This window comes from Microtus oregoni, unplaced genomic scaffold, assembly GCF_018167655.1.
Source record: "Microtus oregoni isolate MIOR12 unplaced genomic scaffold, Mior012 000014F_ref0000157, whole genome shotgun sequence".
Lineage (NCBI taxonomy): Eukaryota > Metazoa > Chordata > Mammalia > Rodentia > Cricetidae > Microtus > Microtus oregoni.
In genome coordinates, this window is record NW_024543073.1 from 45,120,888 (window position 1) to 45,147,789 (window position 26,902).

The 26,902-nt window shown below is 42.5% G+C and overlaps 1 protein-coding gene across 7 annotated transcripts in view; it reads left to right on the forward strand.

Annotated features, from left to right (window-relative positions):
- The window catches only part of Slc10a7 (solute carrier family 10 member 7), a 225,644-nt gene that overhangs the window by 13,140 nt on the left and 185,602 nt on the right, over window positions 1-26,902 (forward strand). For 5 of the 7 annotated variants that reach the window (XM_041663234.1, XM_041663232.1, XM_041663235.1 and 2 more), the window contains exons 3-4: window positions 2,662-2,798; window positions 7,320-7,395. In XM_041663234.1, coding sequence (XP_041519168.1) covers window positions 2,662-2,798; window positions 7,320-7,395 — 213 coding nt within the window. Of the gene's footprint in view, window positions 1-2,661; window positions 2,799-7,319; window positions 7,396-19,849; window positions 20,025-26,902 lie in introns of those variants that run through there. The other 2 variants (XM_041663237.1, XM_041663239.1) reach the window with 2 other exon arrangements.

A 26,902-nucleotide genomic window follows, 5' to 3' on the forward strand; every position in this document is an offset into this window, starting at 1 on the left:
GAACATTCCATACTTTCAAAGACATCTTGGACTAAAGAGGAATTGGTGCGACTCCTCATGGGGAGGCAGAGGTGGGCGCTAACGGGAGAGCGGATGAGTCTGCGCTAGCCTGCTGTTACAGATGACCAGGTAGCTGTGCCTCTGAGGCTGAGGGTCTGTTGCACATTTTGAAATGTGCACATTAAAACTGGTGAGTGTGTGACTGCTTGCAACCCTTTGTCTTACGGGTGATTCCTGATGTATGTTGGGGGGTGCATGTGTGTGTGCTTGGAAGTCAGGACAGCTTTGGAAGTTGATTCTGTCTGTCCACCATGATCCAGAACCCCAGGCATGTACAGCAAATGTCTTTACCTGGTGAGCTGTCTTCCTGGCCCTTGCTTATTTTTTTTTTATTGTTTGTTTAATTTTGTTGTCTGACTTTTAAAAAGTGTATGACTTTCTACCATTTTTTCTTTCTTTTTTTTTTTTTTGGTTTTTTGAGACAGGGTTTCTCTGTGGCTTTGGAGCCTGTCCTGGAACTCGCTCTGTAGACCAGGCTGGTCTCGAACTCACAGAGATCCGCCTGCCTCTGCCTCCCAAGTGCTGGGATTAAAGGTGTGCGCCACCATCGCCCGGCTACCATTTTTTCTTTTTATTCATTTGTTTGTTTATTTATTTTTTAAAGATTTATTTATTTATTTATTTATTTACTTCTTATGTATGCAGTGTTCTGTCTGCATGTATACCTGCAGGGCAGACGAGGGCACCAGATCTCATTATGGATGGTTGTAAGCCACCATGTGGTTGCTGGGAATTGAACTCAGGTCCTTGGGAAGAACAGCCAGTGCACTTAACTGCTGAGCCATCTCTCTGGCCCTTGTTTATTTTTTGAGGCTAGTCTGGAACTCACTATGTCGATCAGGGTGGCTTCAAACTCACAGAGATTGTCCTGTTTCTGCTTTCTAAGTATTTAATTCCCTCTAAGGGATTAAAAGTGTGTGCCACCACATCTGATCCTACTGTTTCCTAAATGTGTTGGGTTTCAGCAGAATAACCATATAAAGTAAATATAGATGCATATGTTAGTAAATAGCTATATGTCTGTCTGTCTGTCTATCTATCTATCTATCTATCTATATTTGTTTTTCGAGACAGGGTTTCTATGAAGCATTGGAGCCTGTCATGGAACTAGCTCTTGTAGACCAGGCTGGCCTCGAACTCCCAGAGATCCGCCTGCCTCTGCCTCCCGAGTGCTGGGATTAAAGGCGTGCGCCACCACCTATTTGTATCGCAGCGCTAACTATTCTGTGTTTTCTGGCTGTGCAATTCATAACATGTTTAATATGTAGTTTTGTTTTGTTTTGTTCTATGACAGGGTTTCATATAGCTCAGGTTAATCTCAAATTCACTAAGTAGCTGAGGATGGCTTTGAATTTATCATCTAGCCAGGCGGTGGTGGCACATGCCTTTAATCCTAGCTCTTGGGAGGCAGAGGCAGGCAGATCTCTGTGAATTCAAGGCCAGCCTGGTCTTCAAGAGAACTTAACGATTTTTCTTCCTCAGCTTCTCAAGTATTAGAATTACAGGTGTGTGCCATTGTACCTGGTTTATGTGGTTCTGGGAATCAAACTTAGTGCTTATGCATGCTAGGCAAGCACTTCTCCAACTGAGTTATACCTCCAACCTGACATGCCTTTCTGTCTATGGCTGCTCCATTCTGAAAGTGCCCAATCTTGAGCGTGCATTTCTTATCCCTCCTGGGGCAGCTTGTGATACCATGGTAGGAACAGACCTGGATTTGGTTGGTAGTGTGCCAGGAGTGGACTTGATCAGGTCCTCACCGTGTAGGTGGTCTCAGCAGTGCAGCCAGGTGTTACTATCCTCCTGGCCATTATACTGTCCTAATAATGAGATAGCAGAGTACTTAGGTTATCCTAGCTCCAGGCATATGGCTATTTCACAGAAAGCTGTTAACAATAGGAACTGCAGTGAGTGGTCAGTAGGGGACGGAATTCCTTGGAATTATAAACTGTTATCTAAGCGAATATGGTTTAGAAATTATTATTTGTAGATTTGGTGACATCTTCCCAAATCAAAGCCTGGTAAATTTCATACAATGAATAGAGATTAGTATATTTGACTAAAGTGTGATAAGTCTTATGAACATTTTAAAGATATTTTTGTTTTGTTTTGTTTTTCAAGACAGGATTTTTCTGTGTATCCCTGGCTATCCTGGAACTCATTCTGTGGACCAGGCTGGCCTTGAACTTAGAGATCTGCTTGCCTCTGCCTCCAGAGTACTGGAATTAAAGGTATATGCCACCACTGCCCAGTTTAAGGTAATTGTTTAATGTAGGTAAACATGTGTTTTATTTATATCATCAACAGTCCTTGAATTTCTACCACTCCAATGCTGGTTTGCTTTTACTCTTGTTCAGAAATGTACAGATCTGAATTCTTAGAGCATATTATGTATTCACAGGAAATTAGATAGCTCAGAGATTTTATATGAAGCTATTTTATAATTATCATTATTCTTCCTCTCTCACAGCCCCTTTCTTATACATGTAAAGATCTAAGATTTGAAACAATTCAGCATTGGAAGCTAAGGCCTGTGACGTTGCTTTACTAGAGCTCTCTCTGTGGAATTTCTTTTCTTACCCTATGTCCTTCTCTCTGCAGGAGCTGACCAGTGCGCTGGTGCATTTGAAGCTGCATCTTTTCATCCAGACCTTCACACTAGCCTTCTTCCCAGCAACAATATGGCTCTTTCTTCAGCTTCTATCAGTCACGCCCATCAATGAATGGCTTTTAAAAGGGTATGTTTAAACCTTTTGATGGGTATTCTTTTAATGGGGCAGCTCTAGTAACATTATTGTTTCCATGGCAACTGCAAACAAAAGGACTTGTGTGGTTATAAGGAAAGGAGACCACTTTTTAAATTCTGTCTGGGGGAGATGGCTCAGGGGTTGAAATCACTGGCTGCTCTTCCAGAGGACTTGGGTTCAATTCCTAGCACCCACATGGCAGCTGACAGCTTTCTGTAACTTCAAAATTTGACACCCTCACACAGACATACCTTCAGGCAAAATACCAGTGCTCATAAAAATAAATAAATTAGAAAAAATAAATACTAGCTGTTAAAACAATAGCGTTTCATCAGAGGTTCAGTAAGGAATTGTTTAACAGAATCTTAAAGTAGATCCCTGTGCCTATTTTAAGGTTCCAGAATGTAGACTTTCTGAGTGTATAAAACCAGTAGGAGAGGACCTAGGGGGCTGGCTCAGTGTTGAGGAGTGCACGCTTGAGGACCTGAGCATGCCTAGAACCCCAGGGCTTTGGAGACAGGAGGTTTTATAGGCTTGCTGGCCACCAGTTTAGTTCCAGTCTCAAGGGAAGAACATGGAGATTGAGAGTATTGTAGCTGCTGCTCTCCTATGCTCTCTGGGCCTGCACAAACACATGCACCCCGCTGCTTCACAGAGTGAACAGCGGAAGACACTGGAGGCCTCCAGATCAGTCTGCATGGGAATGTAGGCTGTCCGCTGGGCCTTACCTTGGCCATCTGTATCTTTCCAAGCATGGACTACCGTGGCTGAGTGCAGTGCCCATTTTTAAATCATACAATAAAAGGATATGTGTGCCACAGATGTTTAATTTTTCATTTACTCTGTTGTTGTTTTAGTTAATTTAGCAGTAGATTCATTAGAATCGTTTCTTTCATGACAAATGTTACCATGTTTAATGGAAAGAACTGAACAATTGAAAAATTAATTAGAATAGTTTAAAATTAACCTCACTTGAGCATCATGTTATAGAGGTTGTCCTCTGAGCCTACCCCTGACACTCTACGACTTTCAGTAAAGTTATCTCATAGTTTAAATCTGCTTTTCTCTGTATAAATTGAGGACAGTCACACCTTAACCACATCCTTAATAATGACGTTGACTGTATCAAATCTTTCCATTCATGGCATGATTTCTTTGTTATCCATTTAGCCCTGCTGTGTGCTGGGGATTATTTTTGAAGTTAGAGAAAGTATAGCAGACAAAAGTGGTCATGTGCTGGTGAATTGCCCAGAGGTGAGAGATACTCAGAGTAGACATCAACAGGCAGCAGGATGGACACAATGAAAACGAGTGACGTCAGAGGAAAGGTGTGCAGTGGGATTGGGTGACCAGGCTTTTGAGGAACTCTCATTCTTCCCAGAGTTCTTGGAGAGAATATTCTTGGGAAAGGAAGCAATGTACAAAGGCACTGAGGCGGAAACAAGCCCAGGGAGTTTGTAGACAGGTTCAGCAAAGCAGGCCAGTGGGCATGTCCTGGTCATGTGGCAGAGGGCGGCCGTATTTGGAGAGCACTGTGTTGAGGACTTATCTGGAAGCTGCAGGAAGCTGCTTCATGGGGTGCAGTGAGGGATGCGAGGCCTGCTTGCATGGGATTCTTGGTCGTGATGTGGATAGTAGGGGGCTTGAGACGAAGCCAGGGGAACAAGTGTGGAGGCTAGTGGAATGTGGAAGCGCGATGGAGAGATGAGTGTGGTGGGACTGATTGGAACTTCGAGTTTCTGTGACCTCTGGGGAGGCTGTGGCCGTCACCAGGAGATTGAGGCTTCAGGGTTGAGCCACCGCGTGAATGGCAACTTGGGGACACCCGTGGCCTAGAAGTAGGAAGGGAGGTCAGGAGTGCACTTTTCACCATACTGCACTTCAGAGAAGGAGCACTGCCTCTCACGAGGGGAGGTAAAATGCCACATAAATAAGACGACTTCTTTTCAGAGCAGTGATGTAATTCTGTGTACTACGAGTCAGGAAATACTGAGCATCCGCTGTGTGTGGGGCATGCAACGAGTAGGAAGATGTTTTTATTTTTCTTCGGGGAACTCCCAATCCAATTGAATACATGCAACATATATATGCTATATGTGTGGGATACACACACACACACAGACACACGAAGAATGGTGCTCAACAAGGTTTGTGTCTGCCTAGAGTAGCGGGCTACAAAATGAGGCATTAGTGAGAGATATAAGATTTCTTTAGGGTCATCCCAGCAGAGTCTTTTAGTACCGGGCTGAAGAATCTGGGGCTTGAGGTTGTAGATAAGAGACCGCTTACAAAAGTGTGAAGCTGAGAGACTCGGGTTCTCAGAGGTGGTCCTCAGAAAGAGCGTTCTGATGGCACCTGATGTTTTTATGAGGAGAGTAGCACCTGTCATCTGTGACAAGGTAAAATTAGGTCGTGCGACTCCCGCCAGAATGTAAAAGGGACCCACACTTGCTGTCCCTCATCTAGAGTAATCTCTTCTCAGCTCCTTTTGGTCTCCCGTGGCCTCCCTAGCACGTTTATGTTCTGGGTTGCTCTTCGGTTGCTGGGACAAGCTCTGTGACCAGTAGCATCTTTGGAAGGGTTCATTTCATATACATCAGGTAAGAGTCCTTTACTGTGGGAAATGAAAGCGGGAGCTCAAGGCAGGAGCCTGGAGGCAGGCACTGAAGCAGGGACCATGGAAGAACATTGCTTGTATTGCTTGCTGGCTTGCTCTCTGTGCCTTACCTTTCTTAAACAACCCAGGCCCACTTGTGGTGCTGCCCACAGAGTGTTAGGTTCGCCTATATCATGTAGTAATCAAGAAAATGCCTCACAGACCATGTTATTGGCCAACCATATTCAGACATTCCCTTGATTGAGGTTCCTTTTTCCAAGGTTTTGTTAAGGTGACAGTAGAAACTAGTCAGTTGAGTTAGTTGGAAGGAGGACAGGCTCTACCTCAGAATCATGGTAGTTGAGTTAGTTGAGTTAGTTGGAAGGAGGACAGGCTCTACCTCAGAATCATGGTAGTTGAGTTAGTTGAGGTAGTTGAGGTAGTTGAGTTAGTTGGAAGGAGGACAGGCTCTACCTCAGAATCATGGTAGTTGAGTTAGTTGAGGTAGTTGAGGTAGTTGAGTTAGTTGGAAGGAAAACAGGCTCTACCTCAGAATCATGGTAGGGAAATGTGGGTAGCAGAGTCGGGTTAGAACCACTCAGCAGTGACGGACGGAACCTTCTTCTGAAGCGCTGTTGTATTTCTCAGGGTTATCATTAGTAATAAGGGTTAATATCAGCTGGATATGTTCTGCTGGCACAGCACTAGGGAGGCTACAGCAGGAAGAGTGGGAATTCCAGGCTCAGGCTATCCTCGGTTACATGGTGAGTTCAAGCCAGGTCAGGTCTCAGAAAACCAGCCCACTAACCAAACAAACAACCAAAACAAATCTTCCCAGATCCTTGTTCTTACTTTATTTGAGTGACAGGCCTCAATTTGTTGCCCAGGCTGGCTTCTCCTGACAGTGTTTGTGTGCTGTGTCCTTGATGAACTTTCCTTCTGGTGAGACCATGTTCTGTTCAAATACTGCAGAATGGTCTTCAGTTTAGTCCTTAGATTTACTGCCCGTAGTTTGGCTTTCCTGGCACACAGCTTATTCTCTACACTAACTGAGAGGATAGGCTCACTGTCATGACCATGGACATATGAGCCTTATTTAATAAAAACATATGAAGTAGCTATGGGAAGTCACTCTGGGTCTGAACTCAAGAAGTGTGAGATAGTATTACTGCCTCCAACATGACTTTACAACATGAGAATGTTGTTTATATGATGAAAGTTGAGAATTGTAAAATTAAAACTTCTGTTTTATCAAATATTTTTGAGCATTAGATGTCATCTTTAGGCTTCATTTGTTACCAAAAGATCGTCTATAAAAATACAAGGAAGATTTTCTTTTGGGACAGAGGTTCTTTGTGTTGCCTATATTGTCTTTGAGCTTGTGTTCCTTCTGCCCCACCTTCCGCTGAGCTGTGAACACAGGTGTGTACTGTTGTACTAGTTCCACGGGGAGAGATCTATGGCAATAACCCAAGATTTTAGTATCTATTTTAATTATCGTTCAGTGATCTCACTATAGCCTGCTTGTTTTTTGAACTCCGTAATCAAAGTTGTGTGTGTGTGTGTATGTGTGTGTGTGTGTGCGCGCGCGCGCGCAGTGCTGGGATGGATCATAGACCTACTGTATTTGATGTGTGCAAAGGATGACACCAGGGCACTGTGCATGTTAAACAAGCACTCTGCCAGCTGAACTAAACCCCAGCCCTTCAAAGTTTAAATAAGTTAAAAAATAAAACCATGTAAGCCTGTATAATGTCAGGAGCTCTCAGGGCCCACACATTTGCCGTATCTTCTGATCCATGTTGTCCCGTAGTGTCTCAGCTCAACACGGAGAGTATACCGACGAACGCTGTTATCTTTGATTTATAACTGGAAATAAGGAACTATTTACAACTGGATTTTCTTTTATTTTTCAGTTTGCAGACAGTAGGTTGCATGCCTCCCCCTGTGTCTTCCGCTGTGATTTTAACCAAGGCAGTTGGTGGAAATGAGGTGAGTCATGGGGATATAACCTTATCTAAACACAAGTGTGCGCTGTGCTTCTGTGTGGCTCAATCATTGTAGAGAACTTCTGTGAGCTGCTTATGAACAACATGGCTGTTTGCATGCACCGAGGCTGAAACTGGTGATGTGTGGAACTAGAGTTTCTAATGAACGCAAGAGAGAGGAGTGAAATGGAGATGGTGACCTTCCTAGCTCAGTGGGAAGCTGATGAAGGGCAGAGTCCAAACTCACTGACTCAAGGCTGTGGCCACTTCCTAAAAAAAAGATAAATTGAATTATTGGGTTAAGTATGTTTATAAATATAGATGATATCAAATAAGAAATAAGACCACATTTCTAGGATGAGTTCAAAGAAATTCCCCAACTGTGCAAGAGTTCACTTACAGCTGTTCAGAAGCTCCTTCCTCAGTTGAAAGGCCCCGAAAAGTTATCCTAAAGGACCTTCCTTTCGCCCTCCATTTTTATGTGAAAAAAGTCATCTTGGGGAGCTGGAATAGTGTTTCCCATTCATCCCTAGGGTTCTGCTTCCTTAGCACATCCTATAGTTTCCATCCACTTACTGCTTCTAAAAAACACCTAACGGAATGTCTGCTGCATTCTTTTAAAAAATAGCTATGTTAATCTTACTACATGTGATAAACTCTACACATATCTATCATCTAGATGATATCTATCGATCATATCTGTCATCAGTCTGTCATTGATGTGCCCAATTATACACTATTTATCACCTATCTATAAATTATTCATTAATATCTACTATCTAATTTATGATATGATCCTTGTATCATTTACCTATCTACCTACTTATCATTTTTGAATCAATATTTATTATCTAGCTATTATCTATTTATTCATCTATGTATCATTTACTTGCCATTTGTCTGTCTATCCTCTCCCTATGTCTGTGAAACCATCATTTAAAGTGAAGACAGGCATCATGGTTGCATATTTTTTCTAGCACTGTTTAGCATCTTGGAGCAGGAATGGAATGAAGTAGGAATGCTCACTTGAGCATTTTATTTGCCACTCAGTTTGGTATATCTAATTTAGAGCCTGAGTTAATTCGCTCTAAGATATTGTGTATCTCACTTTTTTGAATGCAGTTTCCTTAAGAGGAACAGCTAGACTGCAGTTATGAGCATCCCCTCGCCTCCTGTGTCCACTCTGTGCCACTCTCAGAGTCCTGAAGTTGGTAATTGTGAAGAGCAGAGATCTCTTGTTTTCAGCCGGGGGGTAGGGAATTCCGGGGTGGAGACCTGCATTTGCTGAGCTCTTCCTTGGTGTACCATCCATCGCCTGGGTGAAGGGGGAAGAGAGCAGTAGAAGGACCTCATAGCCTTAAGCCCCTTTTTATTTAGAATTAATTTATTCTTGAGGGCGAATCTCCCCTGCACCTCTCCTTAGGATGCAGCACCCAGTGTTAGAGAAGTGGTTCTCAACCTTTCCTTTAATATGGTTCTGCGTGTTTTCATGACCCTCCAACCATAAAATATTTTCATTGCTACTTCGTCACTGTCGTTTTTCTTCTGTTGTGGATTGTAATATAAATATCTGATATGGAGGGTGGTCTTCGACAACCCCTGTGAAAGGGCCGATTAACCCCAAAGGGGTCGCTCACAACCCACAGATCGAGAGACGCTGTGTCAGAGGTTAAGTTTCCAGTGAGTAAATTCTGGGGGGTACACTCACTTTACCTTTTGTTCTTTGGAGATGGGGTCTTGCTATGTTGCCCAGCCTGGCCTTGAGCCCACGGGCTCAAGTGATCCTTCTGCCTTTGCCTTTCCAACAGTAGTGACTGCAGACTTGCCTTCCGAGTGCTGGGATTAAAGGTGTGTGCCACCACAGCCTGGCCTCATGCACACTTTTTAACCGGACATGCACTGCTATTTAATATATTAGTGGAATAGTTGGGTCCTTTGATTTTTTTATTGCCTTTGGATCAAAAAGTGTCATCTTTATATAGTTTATATCCTGTTCATAGTTTCTGAAGTGGATAGTTTCTAACACTGCACAAAACTCTTTCTATATCAAAATGGAGGTTTAACTGTTGATAGAAATTTCCAAAGTAGTTGTATTGTTTTACATGCAAATGTTCTGCAACCTGGTCATCACTCAATCTTGTTAGCTTTAAATTTTTAACATTCTTATATATCCATAATGTTTTCTCATTATGGTTTTAATTAAATTTGCATATCCTAGTGACTAATAGTGTTCAGTATCTTAATTGTGCTTATTCACCCTCTGTCTAAATGTCTTCTTGGCCAAAGTGCTTTTTAAATCTTTGGCTCATTTTTTAGAATTGAATGGTTTGCTTTCCTATAAGCATTGAGAAATTTATGTGTTTTGATATAGAGCTCTTCAACTCTATATCACTGTCAACATTGTCCCCAGTCTTGTGTCTTGCCTTTCACTTCTATCAGTGTGACATGCAAGATGGTAAAGACAGGAAAAGGTGTTTGGATTCTGCTGTGTTTTGATGGCATATGATGTGCTGATGTGTACATGTGACTCAAGGGAAAATGAGGGTCCAGACTGATTCCAGAGGTTTGGACTGAGCAGTGGAGAACATAGTGTTGCTCATGGAGAGTACTGCTGGGTGGGATCGGGTTTTAGGGAGTGCTAGCCTAGGATGCTAGGGTATGATGGGATTCCTAAGATTCCCAAGTCTCGGTAGTAAAGCCTACACATTTACTCACACTTGCGCACATTTATTCCTTGCTCATAATTTGTACTCCTAACGGTTTAACAGGGAAGTCTGGAGGTGCTCTTGTCTGGTCGGAACAACATTTGCACGGAATACAGAGTTTTCAGCAGCCATAACATAGGGTGGGAAGGGGGAAACTGATATCTGAAAACCACAGACTGAACTCTCCTTACTGAGGCTGGCAGTGCTGCCTGGAGTTCTATAGAGCTGTAAATTGCCACTGGATATTGGGAACTGAAGCCGGGTCCCCTGTGACAGCAGTGTGCTCCTGAGTGTGCACGCTGGGAACTGAAGCCGGGTCCCCTGTGACAGCAGTGTGCTCCTGAGTGTGCACGCTGGGAACTGAAGCCGGGTCCCCTGTGACAGCAGTGTGCTCCTGAGTGTGCACGCTGGGAACTGAAGCCGGGTCCCCTGTGACAGCAGTGTGCTCCTGAGTGTGCACGCTGCAGCCCTAGCAGTGCCACTTCCCACAGTGCTTCTCTCTGCAACGTTGTTAGATGCCTTGGGGGAACATAGTTTTCAGTTATTTATATGCCTTCCATTTAAGATTATTTCTTTTTTATTTTATGTTTTATGTGCATTGGTGTTTTGCCTACATGTATGTCTGTGTAAAGGTGCCAGATCCTCTGGAACAAGAGTTAGAGACAGTTGTGAGCTTCCATGTGGGTGCTGGGAATTAAACCCGGATCCCCTGGAAGAGCAGTCAGTATTCATAACCTCTGAGCCATCTCTCCAGCCCCTATTAATTATTTCTTTTTTAAAAATTGTTTTTCTTGAACTATATATTTTTCTTTGATAACCTCCCTTCTTCTCCCCTCCCCTTCTACCCTTTCCCATGGTTCCCATGCTCCCAATTTATTCAGGAGATCTTGTCTTTTTCTGCTGTAGGATTCCTACTGCCAGTAGCCTTTAAGTTACCCACCCACTTGGCCGTGGCCTCGTATACTATATATGCTCATGTAAACCTTGCGTCCAGCCTCTTTTCTGGCTGCGGTATTCAGTTGCTGTTCCCCATTCCAGCAGAGGATTGTGATCTGTGATTCTACCCCTAAATAAATAACCTTTTATTACACTCAATTCTGAGCTAGTGTAGGATTTATTTTTACTCTCTGTCTTCATTTTTATCCTTTCCATGAAGATTAGATCTAAGTATGTCTTAGGGTCCTCTTTGTTTTCTAGGTTCTCTGGGATTGTGAATTATAGGCTTTTTTTTTAATGTCTAAAAGCTGTTTACAAGTGAGTATGTATGATATTTGTCCTTCTGGATCTGGGTTACCTCACTCAATATGATAGTTACTAGTTCCATCCATTTGCTCACAAATTCCAAAATGTCATTATTTTTTTTCTGTTGTATAGTATTCCATTGTATAAATGTACCACATTTTCCTTATCCATTCTTCTGTTGAGGGGCATTTAGGTTGTTTCCAGGTTCTGGCTATAACAAACAATGCTGCTATGAACATAGTTGAGGACATGTCCTTGTGGCATGATTGAGCATCCTTTGGATATATACCCAAAAGTGGTATTGCTGGGTCTTGAGGAAGGTTGTTTCCTAATTTTCTGATAAATCACCATACTGACATCCAGAGGGATTGTACCAGTTTGCACTCCCACCAGCAAAGCAGAAGTGTTCCCTTTTCCCCACAACCTCTCCAGCATAAGCTGTCATCAGTGTTTTTGATCTTGGCCATTCTTATAGGTGTAAGATGGAAATCTCAGATCTGTTTTGATTTGCATTTCTCTGATGGCTAAGGATGTTGAGCATTTCCTTAAGTGTCTTTCAGCCATTTTAGATTCTTCTTTTGAGAGGTCTCTGTTTAGGTCTGTACCCCATTTTTTTATTGGATTATTTGTTCTTTTGATTACCAATTTCTTGAGTTCTTTGTATATTTTGGAGATTAACCCTCTGATGTAGGATTGGTGAAGTTTTTTTTCCCATTTAGTAGGCTGCCAGTTTGTCTTGTTGACCATGTCCTTTACAGAAGCTTTTCAGTTTCAGGAGGTCCCATTTATTAATTGTTTCTGTCAGTGTCTGTGCTACTGGGGTTCTATTTAGGAAATGGTCTCCTGTGCTAATGCATTCAAGTGTACTTCCCACTATGACATTCATTGTGGTTGGTTTTATGTTGAGGTCTTTGATTTATTTGGACTTGAGTTTTGTACATGGTGATAGATATGGATCTATTTTCATTTTTCTACATGCTGAGATGCAGCTTTGCCAGCACCGTTTGTTGAATAGGCTTTCTTTTTTTCATTTTATATTTTTTTCTTCTTTGTCAAAAATGAGGTGTTTGTAGGTGTGTGGATTGATATCTGGGTTTTTGATTCGATTCCATTGGTCTTTCTGTCTGTTCTTATACCAATACCAGGCTATTTTCAGTACTGTAGCTGTGTAGTAGTTTTAAGTTAGGGATTGTGATGCCTCCAGAAGTTCCTATTTTGTTCAGGATTGTTTTGGCATTTCTGGATTTTTTGTTTTTCTGTATGAAGTTGAGTATTGTTCTTTCGAGGTCTGTGAAGACTTTTGCGAGGATTTTGATGGGCATTACATTGAATCTGTAATTCTTTTTGTTATTTTTGCCATTTTTACTGTGTCCCAAGAGCATAGGAGATTTTTCCATTTTCTGGTGTCTTCAATTTCTTTTTTCAAAGACATAAAGTTCTTGTTATACAAGTTTTTCACTTGTTTGATTAGAGTTACTCCAAGTTATTTTATGTTATTTGTGGTTATTGTGAAGTGTGATGTTTCTCTGATTTCTTTTTCAGCCCACTTATCATCTGTGTAAAGGAGGGCTACTCACTTTTTCGAGTTAATCTTGTATCCTGATACAAGGTGTATTATGAAGGTGTTTTTTTTTTTTTTGATTTTTCGAGACAGGGTTTCTCTGTAGCTTTTGGTTCCTGTCCTGGAACTAGCTCTTGTAGACCAGGCTGGCCTCGAACTCACAGAGATCCACCTGCCTCTGCCTCCCGAGTGCTGGGATTAAAGGCGTGCGCCACCACCGCCCGGCTATTATGAAGGTGTTTATGAGCTGTAGAATATCTTTGGTAGAAATTTTGGAGTCACAAGTAGTGACTGTTTCATCAGCAAATAGTGAGTGTTTGACTTCTTTTCCGATTTGTATCCCCTTTATCTTGTTTTGTTGTCTTATTGCTCTAGCTACAATCTTAAGTACTATATTGAATAGATATAGAGAGAGTGGACAACCTTGTCATGTTCCTGATTTCAGTGGGATCACTTTGAGTTTCTGTCCATTTAGTTTGATGTTGGCTGTTGGCTTGCTCTATATCGCCTTAATTAGGTTTAGGTATGTTCCTATTATCCCTGCTTTCTCCAATACCTATATCATGAAGGGATGTTGTGTTTTGTTAAAGGCTTTTTCAGCTTCTAATGAGATGATCATGTGTGTGTTTTTTTTTCAGTTTGTTTATATGGTGGATTACATTGACAGATTTTTGTATGTTGTACAGTCCCTGCATCTCTGGGATGAAGCATATTCGTCTACCACTTGTTCATAGTGAATGATTTTTCTGATGTGTTCTTGGATTCGATTTGCCAGTATTTTATTTAATATTTTTGCATCAATTTTCATGAGTGAGATTGGTCTGTAATTCTCTTTCTTATTGATTCCATTTCTTAGTTGTGTCTTTGTGTGGTTTGGGTATCAGGGTAATTGTAACCTCATAAAAAGACTTTAGCAATATTCCTTCTGTTTCTCTTGTGTGGAACAATTTGAGGAGTATTGGTATTAGTTCTTCTTTAAGAATCTTGTAGAATTCCTCTCTGAAATTATTATTATTTTTTTTTTGGTTGGGAAACTTTTGATGATTGTTTCTATTTCTTTAGCAGTTATAGGTCTATTTAATTTGCTTATCTTGTCTTGATTTAATTTTGGTGATATTTATCTAGAAAATTGTCCATTTCCCTTAAGCGTCCCAATTTTGTAAAGTACAGGTTTTTGAAATATGACCCCTTAATGCGTCTTTGGTTTTCCACTCTGTCTGTTGTTATGTCCCCCGATTTCGGATTTTATTAATTTGGATATTCTCTCTCTGCCTCTTGGTTAGTTTGGATAAAGGTCTATCTATTTTGTTGAATTTTGTTGAAGAACCAACTATTTGTCTCATTGATTCTTTGTACTGTTTTCTTTGTTTCTATTTTGTTGATTTCAGCTCTCAATTTGATTATTTCCTGACATCTTGACTTCCTGGGCGAGTTTGCTTCTTTTTGTTGTAGAGTTTTCAGGTGTTCTGTTAACTCAGTAGTGTAGCATTTTTCCAGCTTCTTTATGTAGGCATTTAGTGCTATGAACTTTCCTCTTAGCACTACTTTTAGTGTGTCCTATAAATTTCGTTATGTTGTGTGGTCATTTTCTTTGAATTTTAGAAAGGCTTTAATTTCTTTTTTTATTTCTTCCTTGAGCCATAGGTGATTTAGTTCAGCATTCTTAATTTCCATGTGTTTGTGGCCTTTCTGGAATTAGTATTACTGTTGAATTTTACTTTAATCCATGGTGATTCTATAAGATACTGAGTTTTCCTTTGTTACCTAGTATGTGGTCAATTTTTGAGAAGGTTCCATGAGGTGCTGAGAAGGTATATTCTTTTATGTTTGTTAAGTCCATTTGAGTCATAACATTTGTTAGTTCCCTGATTTCTCTGTTAATTTTCTTTCTGACAGACCTGTCCAGTGGTGAGAGTAGGGTCTTGAAATCTCCCACTATTAGTGTGTAGGGTTTCATGTGTGGTTTAAGCTTTAGTAGTATTTATTTTACATATGAGGGTGCCCTTGTATTTGGGGCATAGATGTTCAGTATTGAGATTTCCTCTTAATGGATTTTTCTTGTGACTATTATGAAATGTCCTTCTTTGTCTCTTTTGATTGCTTTTAATTTGAAGTCTATTTTGTTAGATATCAGTGTAGCTACACCAACTTGTTCTTAGGTCCATTTTATTGGAAAATTATTTTTCCCACCCCTTTATTCTGAGGCGATATCTGCCTTTCAGGTTGAGATGTGTTTCTTGTATGCAGTGTATGGATGGGTTCTGCTTTTGTACTGTTAGCCTGTGTCTTTTTTAGGTTGAGTTGAGTCCATTTATATTAAGGGATATTAATGACCAGTGTTTGCTATCTCCTATTAATTTAGTTTTCGTTGTTGGTGATGTTAATTTGTGTGTTTTTCCCTTCTTTGGGATTTGCTGCCGTGAAATCATCTATGTCTGTGTTTTAGTGGCAATTTAGTTTTCGTTGTTGGTGATGTTAATTTGTGTGTTTTTCCCTTCTTTGGGATTTGCTGCCGTGAAATCATCTATGTCTGTGTTTTAGTGGCTGTAGCTAGCTTCCTTGGGTTGGTGTTCTTTTTTTTTTCCTAGTACTTTGTGTAGGGCTAGGTTTGTGGCTAAGTATTGTTTAAATCTGGTTCTGTCATGGAATATCTTGTTTTGTCCATGTATGGTGATTTAAAGTTTTGCTGGGTATAGTAGTCTGGGGTGGCATCTGTCTGACCACGACCTTCTGACTTTCATTGGCTCCATTCAGAAGTGGATAAGGCCAGGGCAAGTTGGGAGGAGCTTACCCTGGTAATTGGAACACTGCAGTAGCCTCCCCCCCTCCCCCCCCCCCCCGCAAAATAGGCTACCTGTAGGCATGCTATTAGATTTTCCTGCCACCCTCCCCCCCACCCCAAGATAAATTGTATGCACCAGTTGCATGAGTACTGACCAGACAGTTAGAGTAGTGATCTTGAGTTTTTCTTGCCTCAGTCAACCCTGCCTGCTGAGTTTCACTGTCTGCTGGATGGGCCTCACTATTCTCTTTTTTCACAGTATAAATCCGTTTTGTCTGCAAGTGGTGTATAAACTTATATATACACATCTGTGCTCACCTTCCAGCCTCAGAAATAGAACTTGGTGCTTGAACTCAGTTAAGCAGGCAGTTCACCATTTTCATTTTTATCATAAGGAACAAGGAGGAGAATTGTGTCACGGAGAAGAGTCATCTTTTTCTCACCTTTTTGCAGGCCTGTAACAGAAGCTAGATTGATGAGAAAAAGCATAGCAAACTTGCTTAACCCAAGTTCTTCGTGGCATGGGAGAGGCTTCAGAAATGGGGACCCAAAGGCTCGGGAGACTGCATTTTTATGTTTCCAAAGCAAGAGTCATACAGTGAGGGAAGGACACAATTGAATTGTGGCTATAGCTAGATATGGTGGTGCTGGGGGATGTGTTCAAAGGTCTGCTGGGCCCACATTTGTTTTAGTGTCCCTGTAGGAAGACCTTCTTTGCCTCTTTGTCCCCAGGAGCGGAGTAAGGATGTCCTTCATGAGGATATTGGGGAAAGAAAGGAGGTCAGTGGGTGAACTCTGGTTTTATGACCTACTTGCCAAAAAGCAGGAGGGGACAGGAGGCTAGACTCCTTTGATGGCTTTTCTGTTCCCCCCGATAATAGGTTTCTACTCCATCACAGATTTGTCTGCCAATACACGTAAGCTGGTCAAGCTGAACTGAAAAAGTAACAGCAGATTTATATGAGCAAATCAACTCCTGGGTGCGATCTCCAGTCCCAGAGATGAAGGCTGGAGAAGCTGCATGCCTGGACTAAAGCAGGGGCTTATATAAGTTGTAGGTTAGGGGTGAGGACATGTCTTCCACAAGCTGAGTTCATACCCAAGTGTGATCAAAAGCTGACTGCTTTAGGCAGGGTCTTGGGTGGTGGCAACTTCAGGGAGGAAGCTGCAGTAGCTGCCAAGCACAAGGAACTGGGCTCTTTGGTGCTTTCCTTTTGTTCAGAGATTTCTCTGGGTGGGCAGGGTTTGCAGATACAGGACTGGGGCTTTCCTGATCATGCAGGGGCAGATGGAGGTTCCAAAGAGCATCCTTGTTTCTCAGTGAAAAGTTACTGCACCCCATAAGCCTCTCTGCTCCACAGCAATCCAAATCAGACCAAATCAAAGCACATTAGAAAAAGCCCATGTTTAAAGGGTAAAACGCTTTGGCTGATTTTCCAGCCTTCCAGAGAGGAGGTGGGGAAGAGGGACCACAAAACCACAAGTCTGCTTTGGGAGGTGGGGATGGTGGAGGGGGTGGAGGGGCATTTAAATACCCTGTGGGAGTGGTCTTGGGCATCTCTAGGGGAGGAGTCATCATTTGGCAGGCTTTATGTGATGCAGCAGGGTTTGAAGAGAGATTGGGGAGGGGGTTTGGAGTGGAGCTTCCACCGGAATGCTCAGTCCTGGCCTCCTCAGCTCAGGAAGGACTCCACTGAGGAGGCCGCATCCTGATGGGGCTTGTGTACTTCTGTTTGTTTGCTTGCCTTAGAGACCGTCAAGATCCCCAGCTCAGGTTAGAAACTACACAAAAACAGAAGAGAGAGTGAGATCATCTTAGAGGGACGTGTTTCATTAAATTATTGTTTTCTTATCTTAGTGTAGAAAAGTCCCTTATACACACAGTGGATTGAGTGCGGCCTGGGAAGCTGCATTGCATTTGCTACGAGGAGGCATTAGGTTCTTATCTCCTCTAATTTAGGGTTAGGAGAGCGTGCATCTTTTCAAATGGAAATAGAGTTGAATTGCTTTAATTGTATAGTATTTATAAGGTAGAAGGATTTTAGACTCCTTTGATAATATACACTTAAATTCAAAATACACTTATAGAAACATTTTGATTTGGAATATGTGTGTGATTTCATCCATGGGGCTGGTGTCCAGATCTCTTTAAAGGAGATTCAAGAATGTCCCCTGAGCAAAGATCTGTATCACACAGGTGAACTCTTTAAGTCACAGGTGAAGGTCATGGCTACCTGGGTGTATTTAAAAAAGGTTCTCTGACTGCTTGGAAAGCAAATGAAGCCCTCATTACCAACTTTAAACGAGCAGCTCAGAGCTCTTTGCTAGAGGTGAAAGGTCAAGTTCATCACAGTCCAACTGGAGAGGGAAAGTTCAGTTCCTGGATTACCTGGGAGGCATGAAACACTTCAGGGTTATTTTGCATTATCAGTTGGGAGTTGGCTTTGCTAATCCAATGCATGAAGATAGTGTTCATTGAAACATTTATAAAGGCAGTCGGAACAAATCTGACCCACCCTGGGAGGACTTGGAGGAGAGAGAAACCCACCTGTCAGTCACTGTCTTCAGCAATCACTTGTAGCCAAATTTCTTTGCTTTCTCCTTCGTTCAGTGGGGATACTCATGCTTTTGTGGGTGCCGGAAAGTTAATGGCATGTGGGAGGAATGTGGTGGCTGAAAGGCCGTGGGTGTTGTGCCCGCTTTTAAGCCGGCACCTATGGGGCTCTCAGCCTCTGTCCTCACCACTGGGGAGGGCAGACAAGTCCCTTAGTTGGAAGGACAACAGTAGTAGCTACAACAAAGGATTCTGTCTCCCTCTTCCCTTTTCACGTTTAACTCCAGTGCACTTTCTGCTTTGGGTTGGATTCTTAGAAGCACCAAAAACAGCTGACTGGCTCCAATTTAAACCGTTGTACATGTGGTCAAAATATACTTTCTCAAGGGTTTTTTGTCTGCCTCAAACTCACTTAACTCTAGTGCCGTTGAGTCTACCTTCCATTCTCCACAAGGGGCAAAAGAGTTCCCTTCATGACTTTTGGTCCCCAAGTTTGGTGGCCAAGAATCACTTCTGTCCTCCATGGCTTAAGTCTTTGATACCATGATTCTCCTTCATCTTACGTCTGTTTCGCTGCCACTGTTCTCTGTGTAGGGCCCAGGGCAGCTTGGTATAAGACAGGCTCTATAGAGACCAACCAGAAAGTAGGCCTGAGTCTCAGTTTATCCCAAAGCAGCACCTGACTCCAGAAAAGACCACAAGCTGGGACCACCCAGGAAAGAACCATCTAAGGGGAAAGTACCCTACATTCCAAAGGAAATTCCTTATGTTCCAACAATTGTAGGTAGGATCACCTGATTTCACCAGGGCACTCCTAGACAAATGTTAGCCAATCAGGGATCCTGAACCTTAAAAATCCCTTACCCCAACCCCTGCTATTTTAAAAACCCTACCCCAAATGAGCTCAGGGCTCTCTGATCATCCAATGCATTGGACACATGGAGAGTCTGAGTTCAAACTTGAATAAGAACAAAGGCTCTTTGCTTTTATATATTATATTCAGTCTCCATGTTGGTTTTGGAGTGACTCTGTGAACTGGGTATAATAGTCTGAATTTGTTCTTTTGTGTTGCTTTACTTCTTCATGTTTAGTTCTTTCCTGCCCCAAGGGGAGTGGATTCCAGAGACCCAATCTTGAAGAATTTCAGCCCCCCGCCCCCCAGTCCTGTTTCTAAGTCCTCCTCTCTAGGGCTCAAGCATATGACCTGCACTTTTGTGTAGCACTTTGATTAGGGTTGTTGTGCTCTTGGGTGAAGAGGCAACAAGGCCAGCTTAAGCTGTTGTAATGTGATTCTTCCCAGCTGTGCTCATCCCAGCTGTGAGCATGCAGACCGCTCCTGCCCTGGAGTCAAGTTACTTTTCCTTTGCTGATCTATTGGTTCCAGTAAACCCAGGACCTCTCTGACCTTGCCTTACACTTTCAAGGAACAGTGGTGATTATGTACTTATTTCACAGTTGATTTACATGGCCCTGATTGGTTTGCACACATTCCTGCTTGCAAAGTGTGAGGGCATAGTTAAGCAAACACCAGCAATGTTTTTAGAACAGGGCCTTGTCACCCATGAAAGTCATTTTGTTTTCTGAATTTTGTCTTTCCTTATCCTTCTCTTCCAGACCAGGTCTTGCTGTGCCTTGACTGGCCCCGAACTCATTCTGTGAATTCATTCTGTAGTCTAGCTGGTGTTGAAGTCATGGTCTCCCTGTCTCAGCTTCCGGAGTGCTGAGATTACAGGATGGCAGCACCACACCCAGCTCGAATATTACTTTGAAATATCTTCATTCTTCTAAATTTACTCACCTAGTTGATTTATTCATTAAAAATAATGCTTGCGATAGCTTTGTTGTGTGCACAGTGCCTTTTTAAGACTGAACCATGTGTTAGGCTACCTGCGTTTCCTCGTTTGTGCCAATCTATTTTAGCGAGCCTGTTGTGGGACATATTAAGTCTGTGAGCGGAAGTATTTCTCATTTACTGATCTACCTAATACGGGCCTGGAGACAACATGCTCTCAAATGGGCAGACCATAACAGATTAGTTCCGAAATACAGTCCAAGAAACTAACTCTATGAGGTAAAGTATATTTATGTGTTTATAGCCACCCACTGTGGCTTAAGTTAGTCACGGGTTAGCTTATGAAAAGCGTTTCCCAGTGTGGGTGACACTCCTTGTGGAGAACAGTGAGACCTGGGCAGCCTTCACTTTGACTTGAGTTTGCAGTAAGTTCCCTATCAGCCTTGCTCATCCTTGCTCATAAAGACTCACTGTGGGACTGGCAAGGCCATTCAGGTAAAGGCACAACTGTGAGTGCCTGGAACTCACATGATGGGCTTAGAAAACTGACTCTGCAAGTTATCGTCTGAATGCCTCGTGTACACTGTGACGTGCTTGTGTCCACTCATGTATGCACACATCCATACAAAATAAATAAATGTCATGAAAATTGAAAATATCACACACACAGTATCTTTGTCTAAGGAAATTGCTGGCATGTACTTACTCTTTTTCTGATTTTGTCTGTAGCTTGTTAGCCCCAAGGGGCCTAGCAAGGTATGCAATCCTATATGCACAATAAGATATGGCTGCCCTTGTAGCAGCCCTTGTACTCAGAGGCAAGCTAATGCTTGCTGGTGTCAGTGCTTGTGCTCAGTGGCTGGCAGTACGAGTCCCTGTAGTCTGCAGAGCAGTCTTTCGAGGTAGGCACTGTGTTTGTCCCCTGTTTTACAGATGAGATCGCCATAGATGAGGAATGGTTTCTGTGGAATGTCACCTTTACAAAGGGTTTCTTTTTTCTTTCCTTAAAAGACTGGAAGAAGCCGGGCAGTGGTGGCGCACGCCTTTAATCCCAGCACTAGGGAGGCAGAGGCAGGCGGATCTCTGTGAGTTCGAGACCAGCCTGGTCTACAAGAGCTAGTTCCAGGACAGGCTCCAAAACCACAGAGAAACCCTGTCTCGAAAAACCAAAAAAAAAAAAAAAAAGAAAAGTTTTCTTTGGTTACATATACCTGTTCTACTTTGTCTCCTCACAGGCAGCCGTAGCCTTAAGTGCTAGCCTTGTGCCTGCAAAGGAAGAACACTTTGAGTGGATGAAAGTGAGAGATTTCTATAGCTGACATGGTCTAGAGAAAAGAAATGACTAACTTCCCTGATGTTAGCTGTGCATTTTCAGAACCACCAAGGAATGCAAAAACATGCACAACAGTTTTAGGTGAATGGACCCTCTTCTGTCTTCTTCTCTGGTAGCTTTGGATGATGTTAAACTGTCTACTTACATAAATATCTTCTGTGGAAAAAATGATGTGGACATTAGATAACATTGGCAGATACTCAGCCCCCCAAAACCAACCAACCAACCAAACCAAGTTTCTCAATTAGTATTGCTCTTAGGGTTATTATCGCTGTGATGAAACACCACGACCAAAGCAGCTTACGTTTATTTAAAGGCTTACATCCTCTGGATCACAGCACGAGGACAGCCACAGGTGGAGAGGCACTGTGCTAGTGGGAGAGTTGGAGGGAGAGGCCCACTCTGTCTCAGGAGCATTGCTCCCTTCAGGATGAGAAGCTTCTGCACTTCAGACAAGAGATCGCCGTCCTGCATTGGCTTTGGTTTCAGAAATCCAGACTATCAGGAAGCCAGTCCTACCCAAATATTTCCCCCTTATCAGCTGCTATAAATAGTACTGGAAACTCTAGTAAGATACCACACGTGCTTTCTAAGATAGTTTAAATAAAGAGAAAAATTAAATGCACATAGAAACTTCTACCATGTGCCTACATTTCTCCTGAATCCATAAGGTTATATGAAATGTATCTTGCCTCTCTCTATCTCTGAGTGTATAGTGCTTAATGCAATCTTGTCAAATGATTAATTTAACATTGTGAATACATGTTGCAAATTGCAAAACATCGTAAGTTATTGCCATCACTATTAGAAGTCTGGCTTATAAAGTAATAGTGATTAGAGAGGCTGTAGGATGGAGTTAATTGGTGATAAATTAATCATTGCTCTCTAGACAGCTTATCTAAATGACTTGTGCTTTCTAATTGAATATTGCATTGTCTTATTGACTGGTAGGTTATTACTTCGAAGCTTAGGAATTCAATGTACTGTTTTTCCTGTTGGTTTAGAAAATCATGGTTTCTTTTCAGAAGAAGCTCAGGAAAACTCATTTTCTCTCTTGACTAAGTTGGTTCACACAATTCTTTCACTTCATAAGCCTGAGAGAGAGAATTACACAGGTTTACCTGATTTTTACAAAAATGTGTCTTCATTTTTTTCATTTTATGTATTTTAGTGTGTGTGTATATGCCACTTGCATACATTTTGCATGCTGGAGGTGCTCACGGTGGATGTCAGAGTAGAAAAGGAGTTGGATTTCTTGGCCCTGGAGTCACAGACAGGTGGGGGTTCCTTGATGTTGGGAGCCCACTCCTGCCGTCTCTAAAGCAGCAAGTGCTTTTCCCACTGACCCCTCTCTCCAGCCCCAGTTACTTCACTTTTTATCTTTGCATTTTTAAAATGTCCTTTAAACCAGGGTATGGTGGCTTCCGATTGGAATCCTAGTACTTTGGGAGGCTGAGGGCAGGGTGATAATTGTGAATGCCAGGTCATTCTGGGCTCCAGAGTAAGGCTGTCTCAGAGGAAAAGTACCTCTATCTTCTGCGTGTATTTCCAGTGTTGTCCCTCCTCCCCCTCCCCACCTTTCTGTGGAGGTCAGAGGTTAGTTTTCAACAATCAGTTCTCTCTGCTGTGGGTTTTGGGGAGAGAGTTCAGATCCTCGGGCTCGCATATGTTTTTGTGCGCTGAGCTGTCTGCTGGCCCTCTAGCTGTTTCATTTCTTCACCCCCTGAGCTCAGTTTTCCTTAGAGGGGTCTGCATGGCTCTTGGTCCCTTGTTGTCATTTGAATCTCTTCCTCTGGGCATAACCATTTTTTTTCAGACCAATGTGGGACTTTCTCTGAAATTTCCAAGTCCTCATCCTAGACTTGCAATGACTTATGACACAGTGTCTTCTTCAAGACTCTGCCGTGGTCGTGTAGCCTGCTGGAGCGGTGGTTCTTTCTGAAGCCTTTAGGAGGCGCTGCCGTGGTCATGTAGCCTGCTGGAGCGGTGGTTCTTTCTGAAGCCTTTAGGAGGCGCTGCCATGGTCATGTAGCCTGCTGGAGCGGTGGTTCTTTCTGAAGCCTTTAGGAGGCGCTGCCGTGGTCGTGTAGCCTGCTGGAGCGGTGGTTCTTTCTGAAGCCTTTAGGAGGCGCTGCCGTGGTCGTGTAGCCTGCTGGAGCGGTGGTTCTTTCTGAAGCCTTAGGAGACGCTGCGCAGCTTGTGTTCCAGGGACCACTAGTACTTCCACAGCACGCTGCCCTCCAGCACCAAGCTCGTAGGAAGCCTTCTTCAATCTGTTATACTCTTCTTTTCCAGAAGCACGGGGTCTGCTCCAGAGCTTGCAGATGTTGTTGGGTACTGTTTGGGTTTCAGGACTTTGTGTTTGGTGACCACCGCTTTTCTGAAGGAATGCTCCTGAAGTGAGTCACCACAGCTTCATTTGTATGCTGCAGGGAGATGCATGAGCAGCCAGAGGGAACTGGAGCCATGTTTGTAACTCACAGATTAAGGGACTGGAACGATGGCTCTGTGGTTAAAGTGCTGGTTGTTGCAAACATGAGGATAGGAGTTCAGATTCCCAGAATCTGCACCTGCAATCCCTACATTGGAAAGGTGGGGACACAGAATCCCCTGAGCAAGGCTGGCAGCCAGACTAGACATATCGGTGAGCTGAGTTCAGCTGAGGGATGTAGATGGAGACTGCCCGTTCTTTTCCCAGCCACCCAGACCCGAATTATCACACAGAAACTATATTAATTACAACACTGTTTGGCCAATAGCTTAGGCACATTCCTAGCTAGCTCTTACATATTAAATTAACCCATTTCTATAAATCTGTGTATTGTCATGAGGTTGTGGCTTACCAGGTAAGGTTCTGGGCATCTTTTTCCTTCAACAACAGCATGGCATCTCTCTTGACTCTGCCTACTCTATCTCTGTTGTGATTTCCTACCTGGCTTTATTCTGCCCTGCCATAGGCTGAATTAGCTTCTTTATTAACCAATGGTAATAAAACATTTATAGCATACAGAGAGGAATCCCATATCAGAGGGACCCTTCCTCAATGGTAAGGTGGAAAATGATGGAGGAAGTCTCCCCCCATGTAGGAGGGAGGCTGCTTGTTTTCCAGTTATCCATCTAGCTTAGACCCGAAATAATCACACAGAAACTATATTAATTAAATTACTGCTTGGCCCATTAGCTCTAGCTTCTTTATTTTTTTTAAAGATTTATTTATTTATTATGTATACAACATTCTGCCCGCATGCCAGAGGAGGGCGCCAGATCTCAGATGGTTGTGAGCCACCATGTGGTTGCTGGGAATTGAACTCAGGACCTCTGGAAGAGCAGTCAGTGCTCTTAACCTCTGAGCCATCTCTCCAGCCCTCGCTCTAGCTTCTTATTGCCTAACTCTTACATACTAATTTTACCCATTTCTATTAATCTGTGTATCACCATGTGGCAGTGACTTACTGGCAAAGTTTTGGCATGTCTGATTCTGGGGCAGCTCCATGGCTTCTCCCTGACTCCACCTCCCCTGAAGACTCTTGACTTCAGCCCTGGACTTCCATAGGCATGTGCACACACATGCACACCTCCTACCGCTAATAGAAAATCTTGAGCTGTATTCAAATGAAATATTAAATCCCTGGGTAGTCTGCGTGACCTGGGGGATAGATCCTACAGGAAATTGGCTGAGTTATACTCATTTCATTTTTCCCCTATGTATTTTCCCCAGTGGCTTAAGGAATAGGAGTGGGGTGGTAGAATGTAGGGGAATTAGCAGATCTGTGACTCTAAACAAATGGAGAACATTAACACATTGAGAATTTGTCTAAATACTCAAATTCCTACTCAGAGAAATAGAAGAAATTTCCTTTGTGGTAAGGAGGTAAATCCTTGTGTTGGTCTTTTAGATTGAATGCCATGTCCACAGTGGTGCACATCTGTAATCCAAGTCCATGGAGAAAGAAGCAGGAGGATCAAGTGTTCAAGGCTAGCCTGAGCTGCTTGAAATCCTTTCTCAAAGCACACCACTGCTTTTCTCACTGGAATTCACCAGCTCACTCTTTCTTTTTGTGCTGTGTTGTTCTGAACTAGTAATACATTTGTTTTCTTGGTTGTGTTTCACTGAATAGCCTAGCTAATATTTTGTTATAAAGGATGCTAGAATAGGTGGTACTGTGATAAAATAGGGTTTACAGTGAAAGAGTGCAAAGATGAAGTTGTTACATCTTAGTCTTATGGTATCATTAAGAAGGTAGTTACAGCATGCAATGGGAATTTCTTGTTACAGTTGGGTATTTTAACAGCCTAGTGAGTTTTCTGTCACCATATAAGAGCAATACCGTGTTGCAGTGTTCTTGTAATCTCTGATATTGCCTGAATTTGCAGTCATGTATTAGAAATAGATGAAATGTGGTTTTACAATAAAGTATCAGAATTCTTATCAAACATCTATCCTGCTTGATTTATATTCCATTTGTGGAGCAAATGGTAAAGGATTTTTTTTTCTGCCTCCAACTGTATAGATTTTAGGACTTGAATAATAATCCCTAAACAGGTATTATGATATCCATGGTAATTTGTTGCCTTGGGGAAAATATTGATGATACCATGACTACAAAAATAACGTTTTCATCCTTTACTTTGAATGTTTAGCCTGCATCACTTCTCACTCTTTGATTTCCTCAGAGGCATCTCATAGAAGCCCACTTTATAAAACCTTCCCAGGAGGTTGGTGGCGAAGGTTCTTTAGAAAAAAGAAAAATCCCAGCTAAGAAAAGGAATAGGCCAGGGAGTTGGCTTAATGGGAGGCCTGTGACTGGGTTTGCCATCTCAGCCATTGCCCCATAATTTTGGTGTAAGCCTTCAGCTGACAATTAAACATCTTGGTTTTATCAGTCATTCCCCGACCCTAACAGATGGGCGAAGAACTAATCTGATTTCTGTTTTTCCTATAACTTTCTCCCATACATTACAATAACTTAGGATTAACATTCAGTGGGTTTGCAAAGATGATTGATGGGCCTCAACAGCTACTCGGTCCATCCCTTTAAAATCATGCCAGACTGAAACCGTAAGCCTGAGATGCTCCCAAAGACCCTCAGAAATGTGAAGGCTGTCTGGATATTCTCCCCCACCCTGAAAGGAATCTGCTAATATTGTAGTGTTTTTCTCTGCCAGGACCCTCCCTGCCAGGACCCTCCTTGCCTGGTGTCATTTTTGAGCTCTCTCGGGAGGAGATTAGTCTGAAACAACAAAGTAGCCAGATGTCTGGTTCTAAGAGAGTCCCAGAGGCCAGGCTACAGTAGGCAACAGAAACCGCATGGGGCTGAAGATCAAAGATACCTGCGCATTACTTATGGGCACACAGTGTGTGTCGTTCCCATTATTAACCGTCGGAGAAAATTTGTTTTCCTAATTAACCCTTTTGTTGGAATAACCTTAAATTTTAGTGAGCTTATTTCTGTTTGGATCATTTTTCTTTTATGTAGCTAGTTGGAAGAAGTTTGCTGTCCAGTAAAACCTGAAATGAAAAGGGCTCATGCTTGATTTTAAT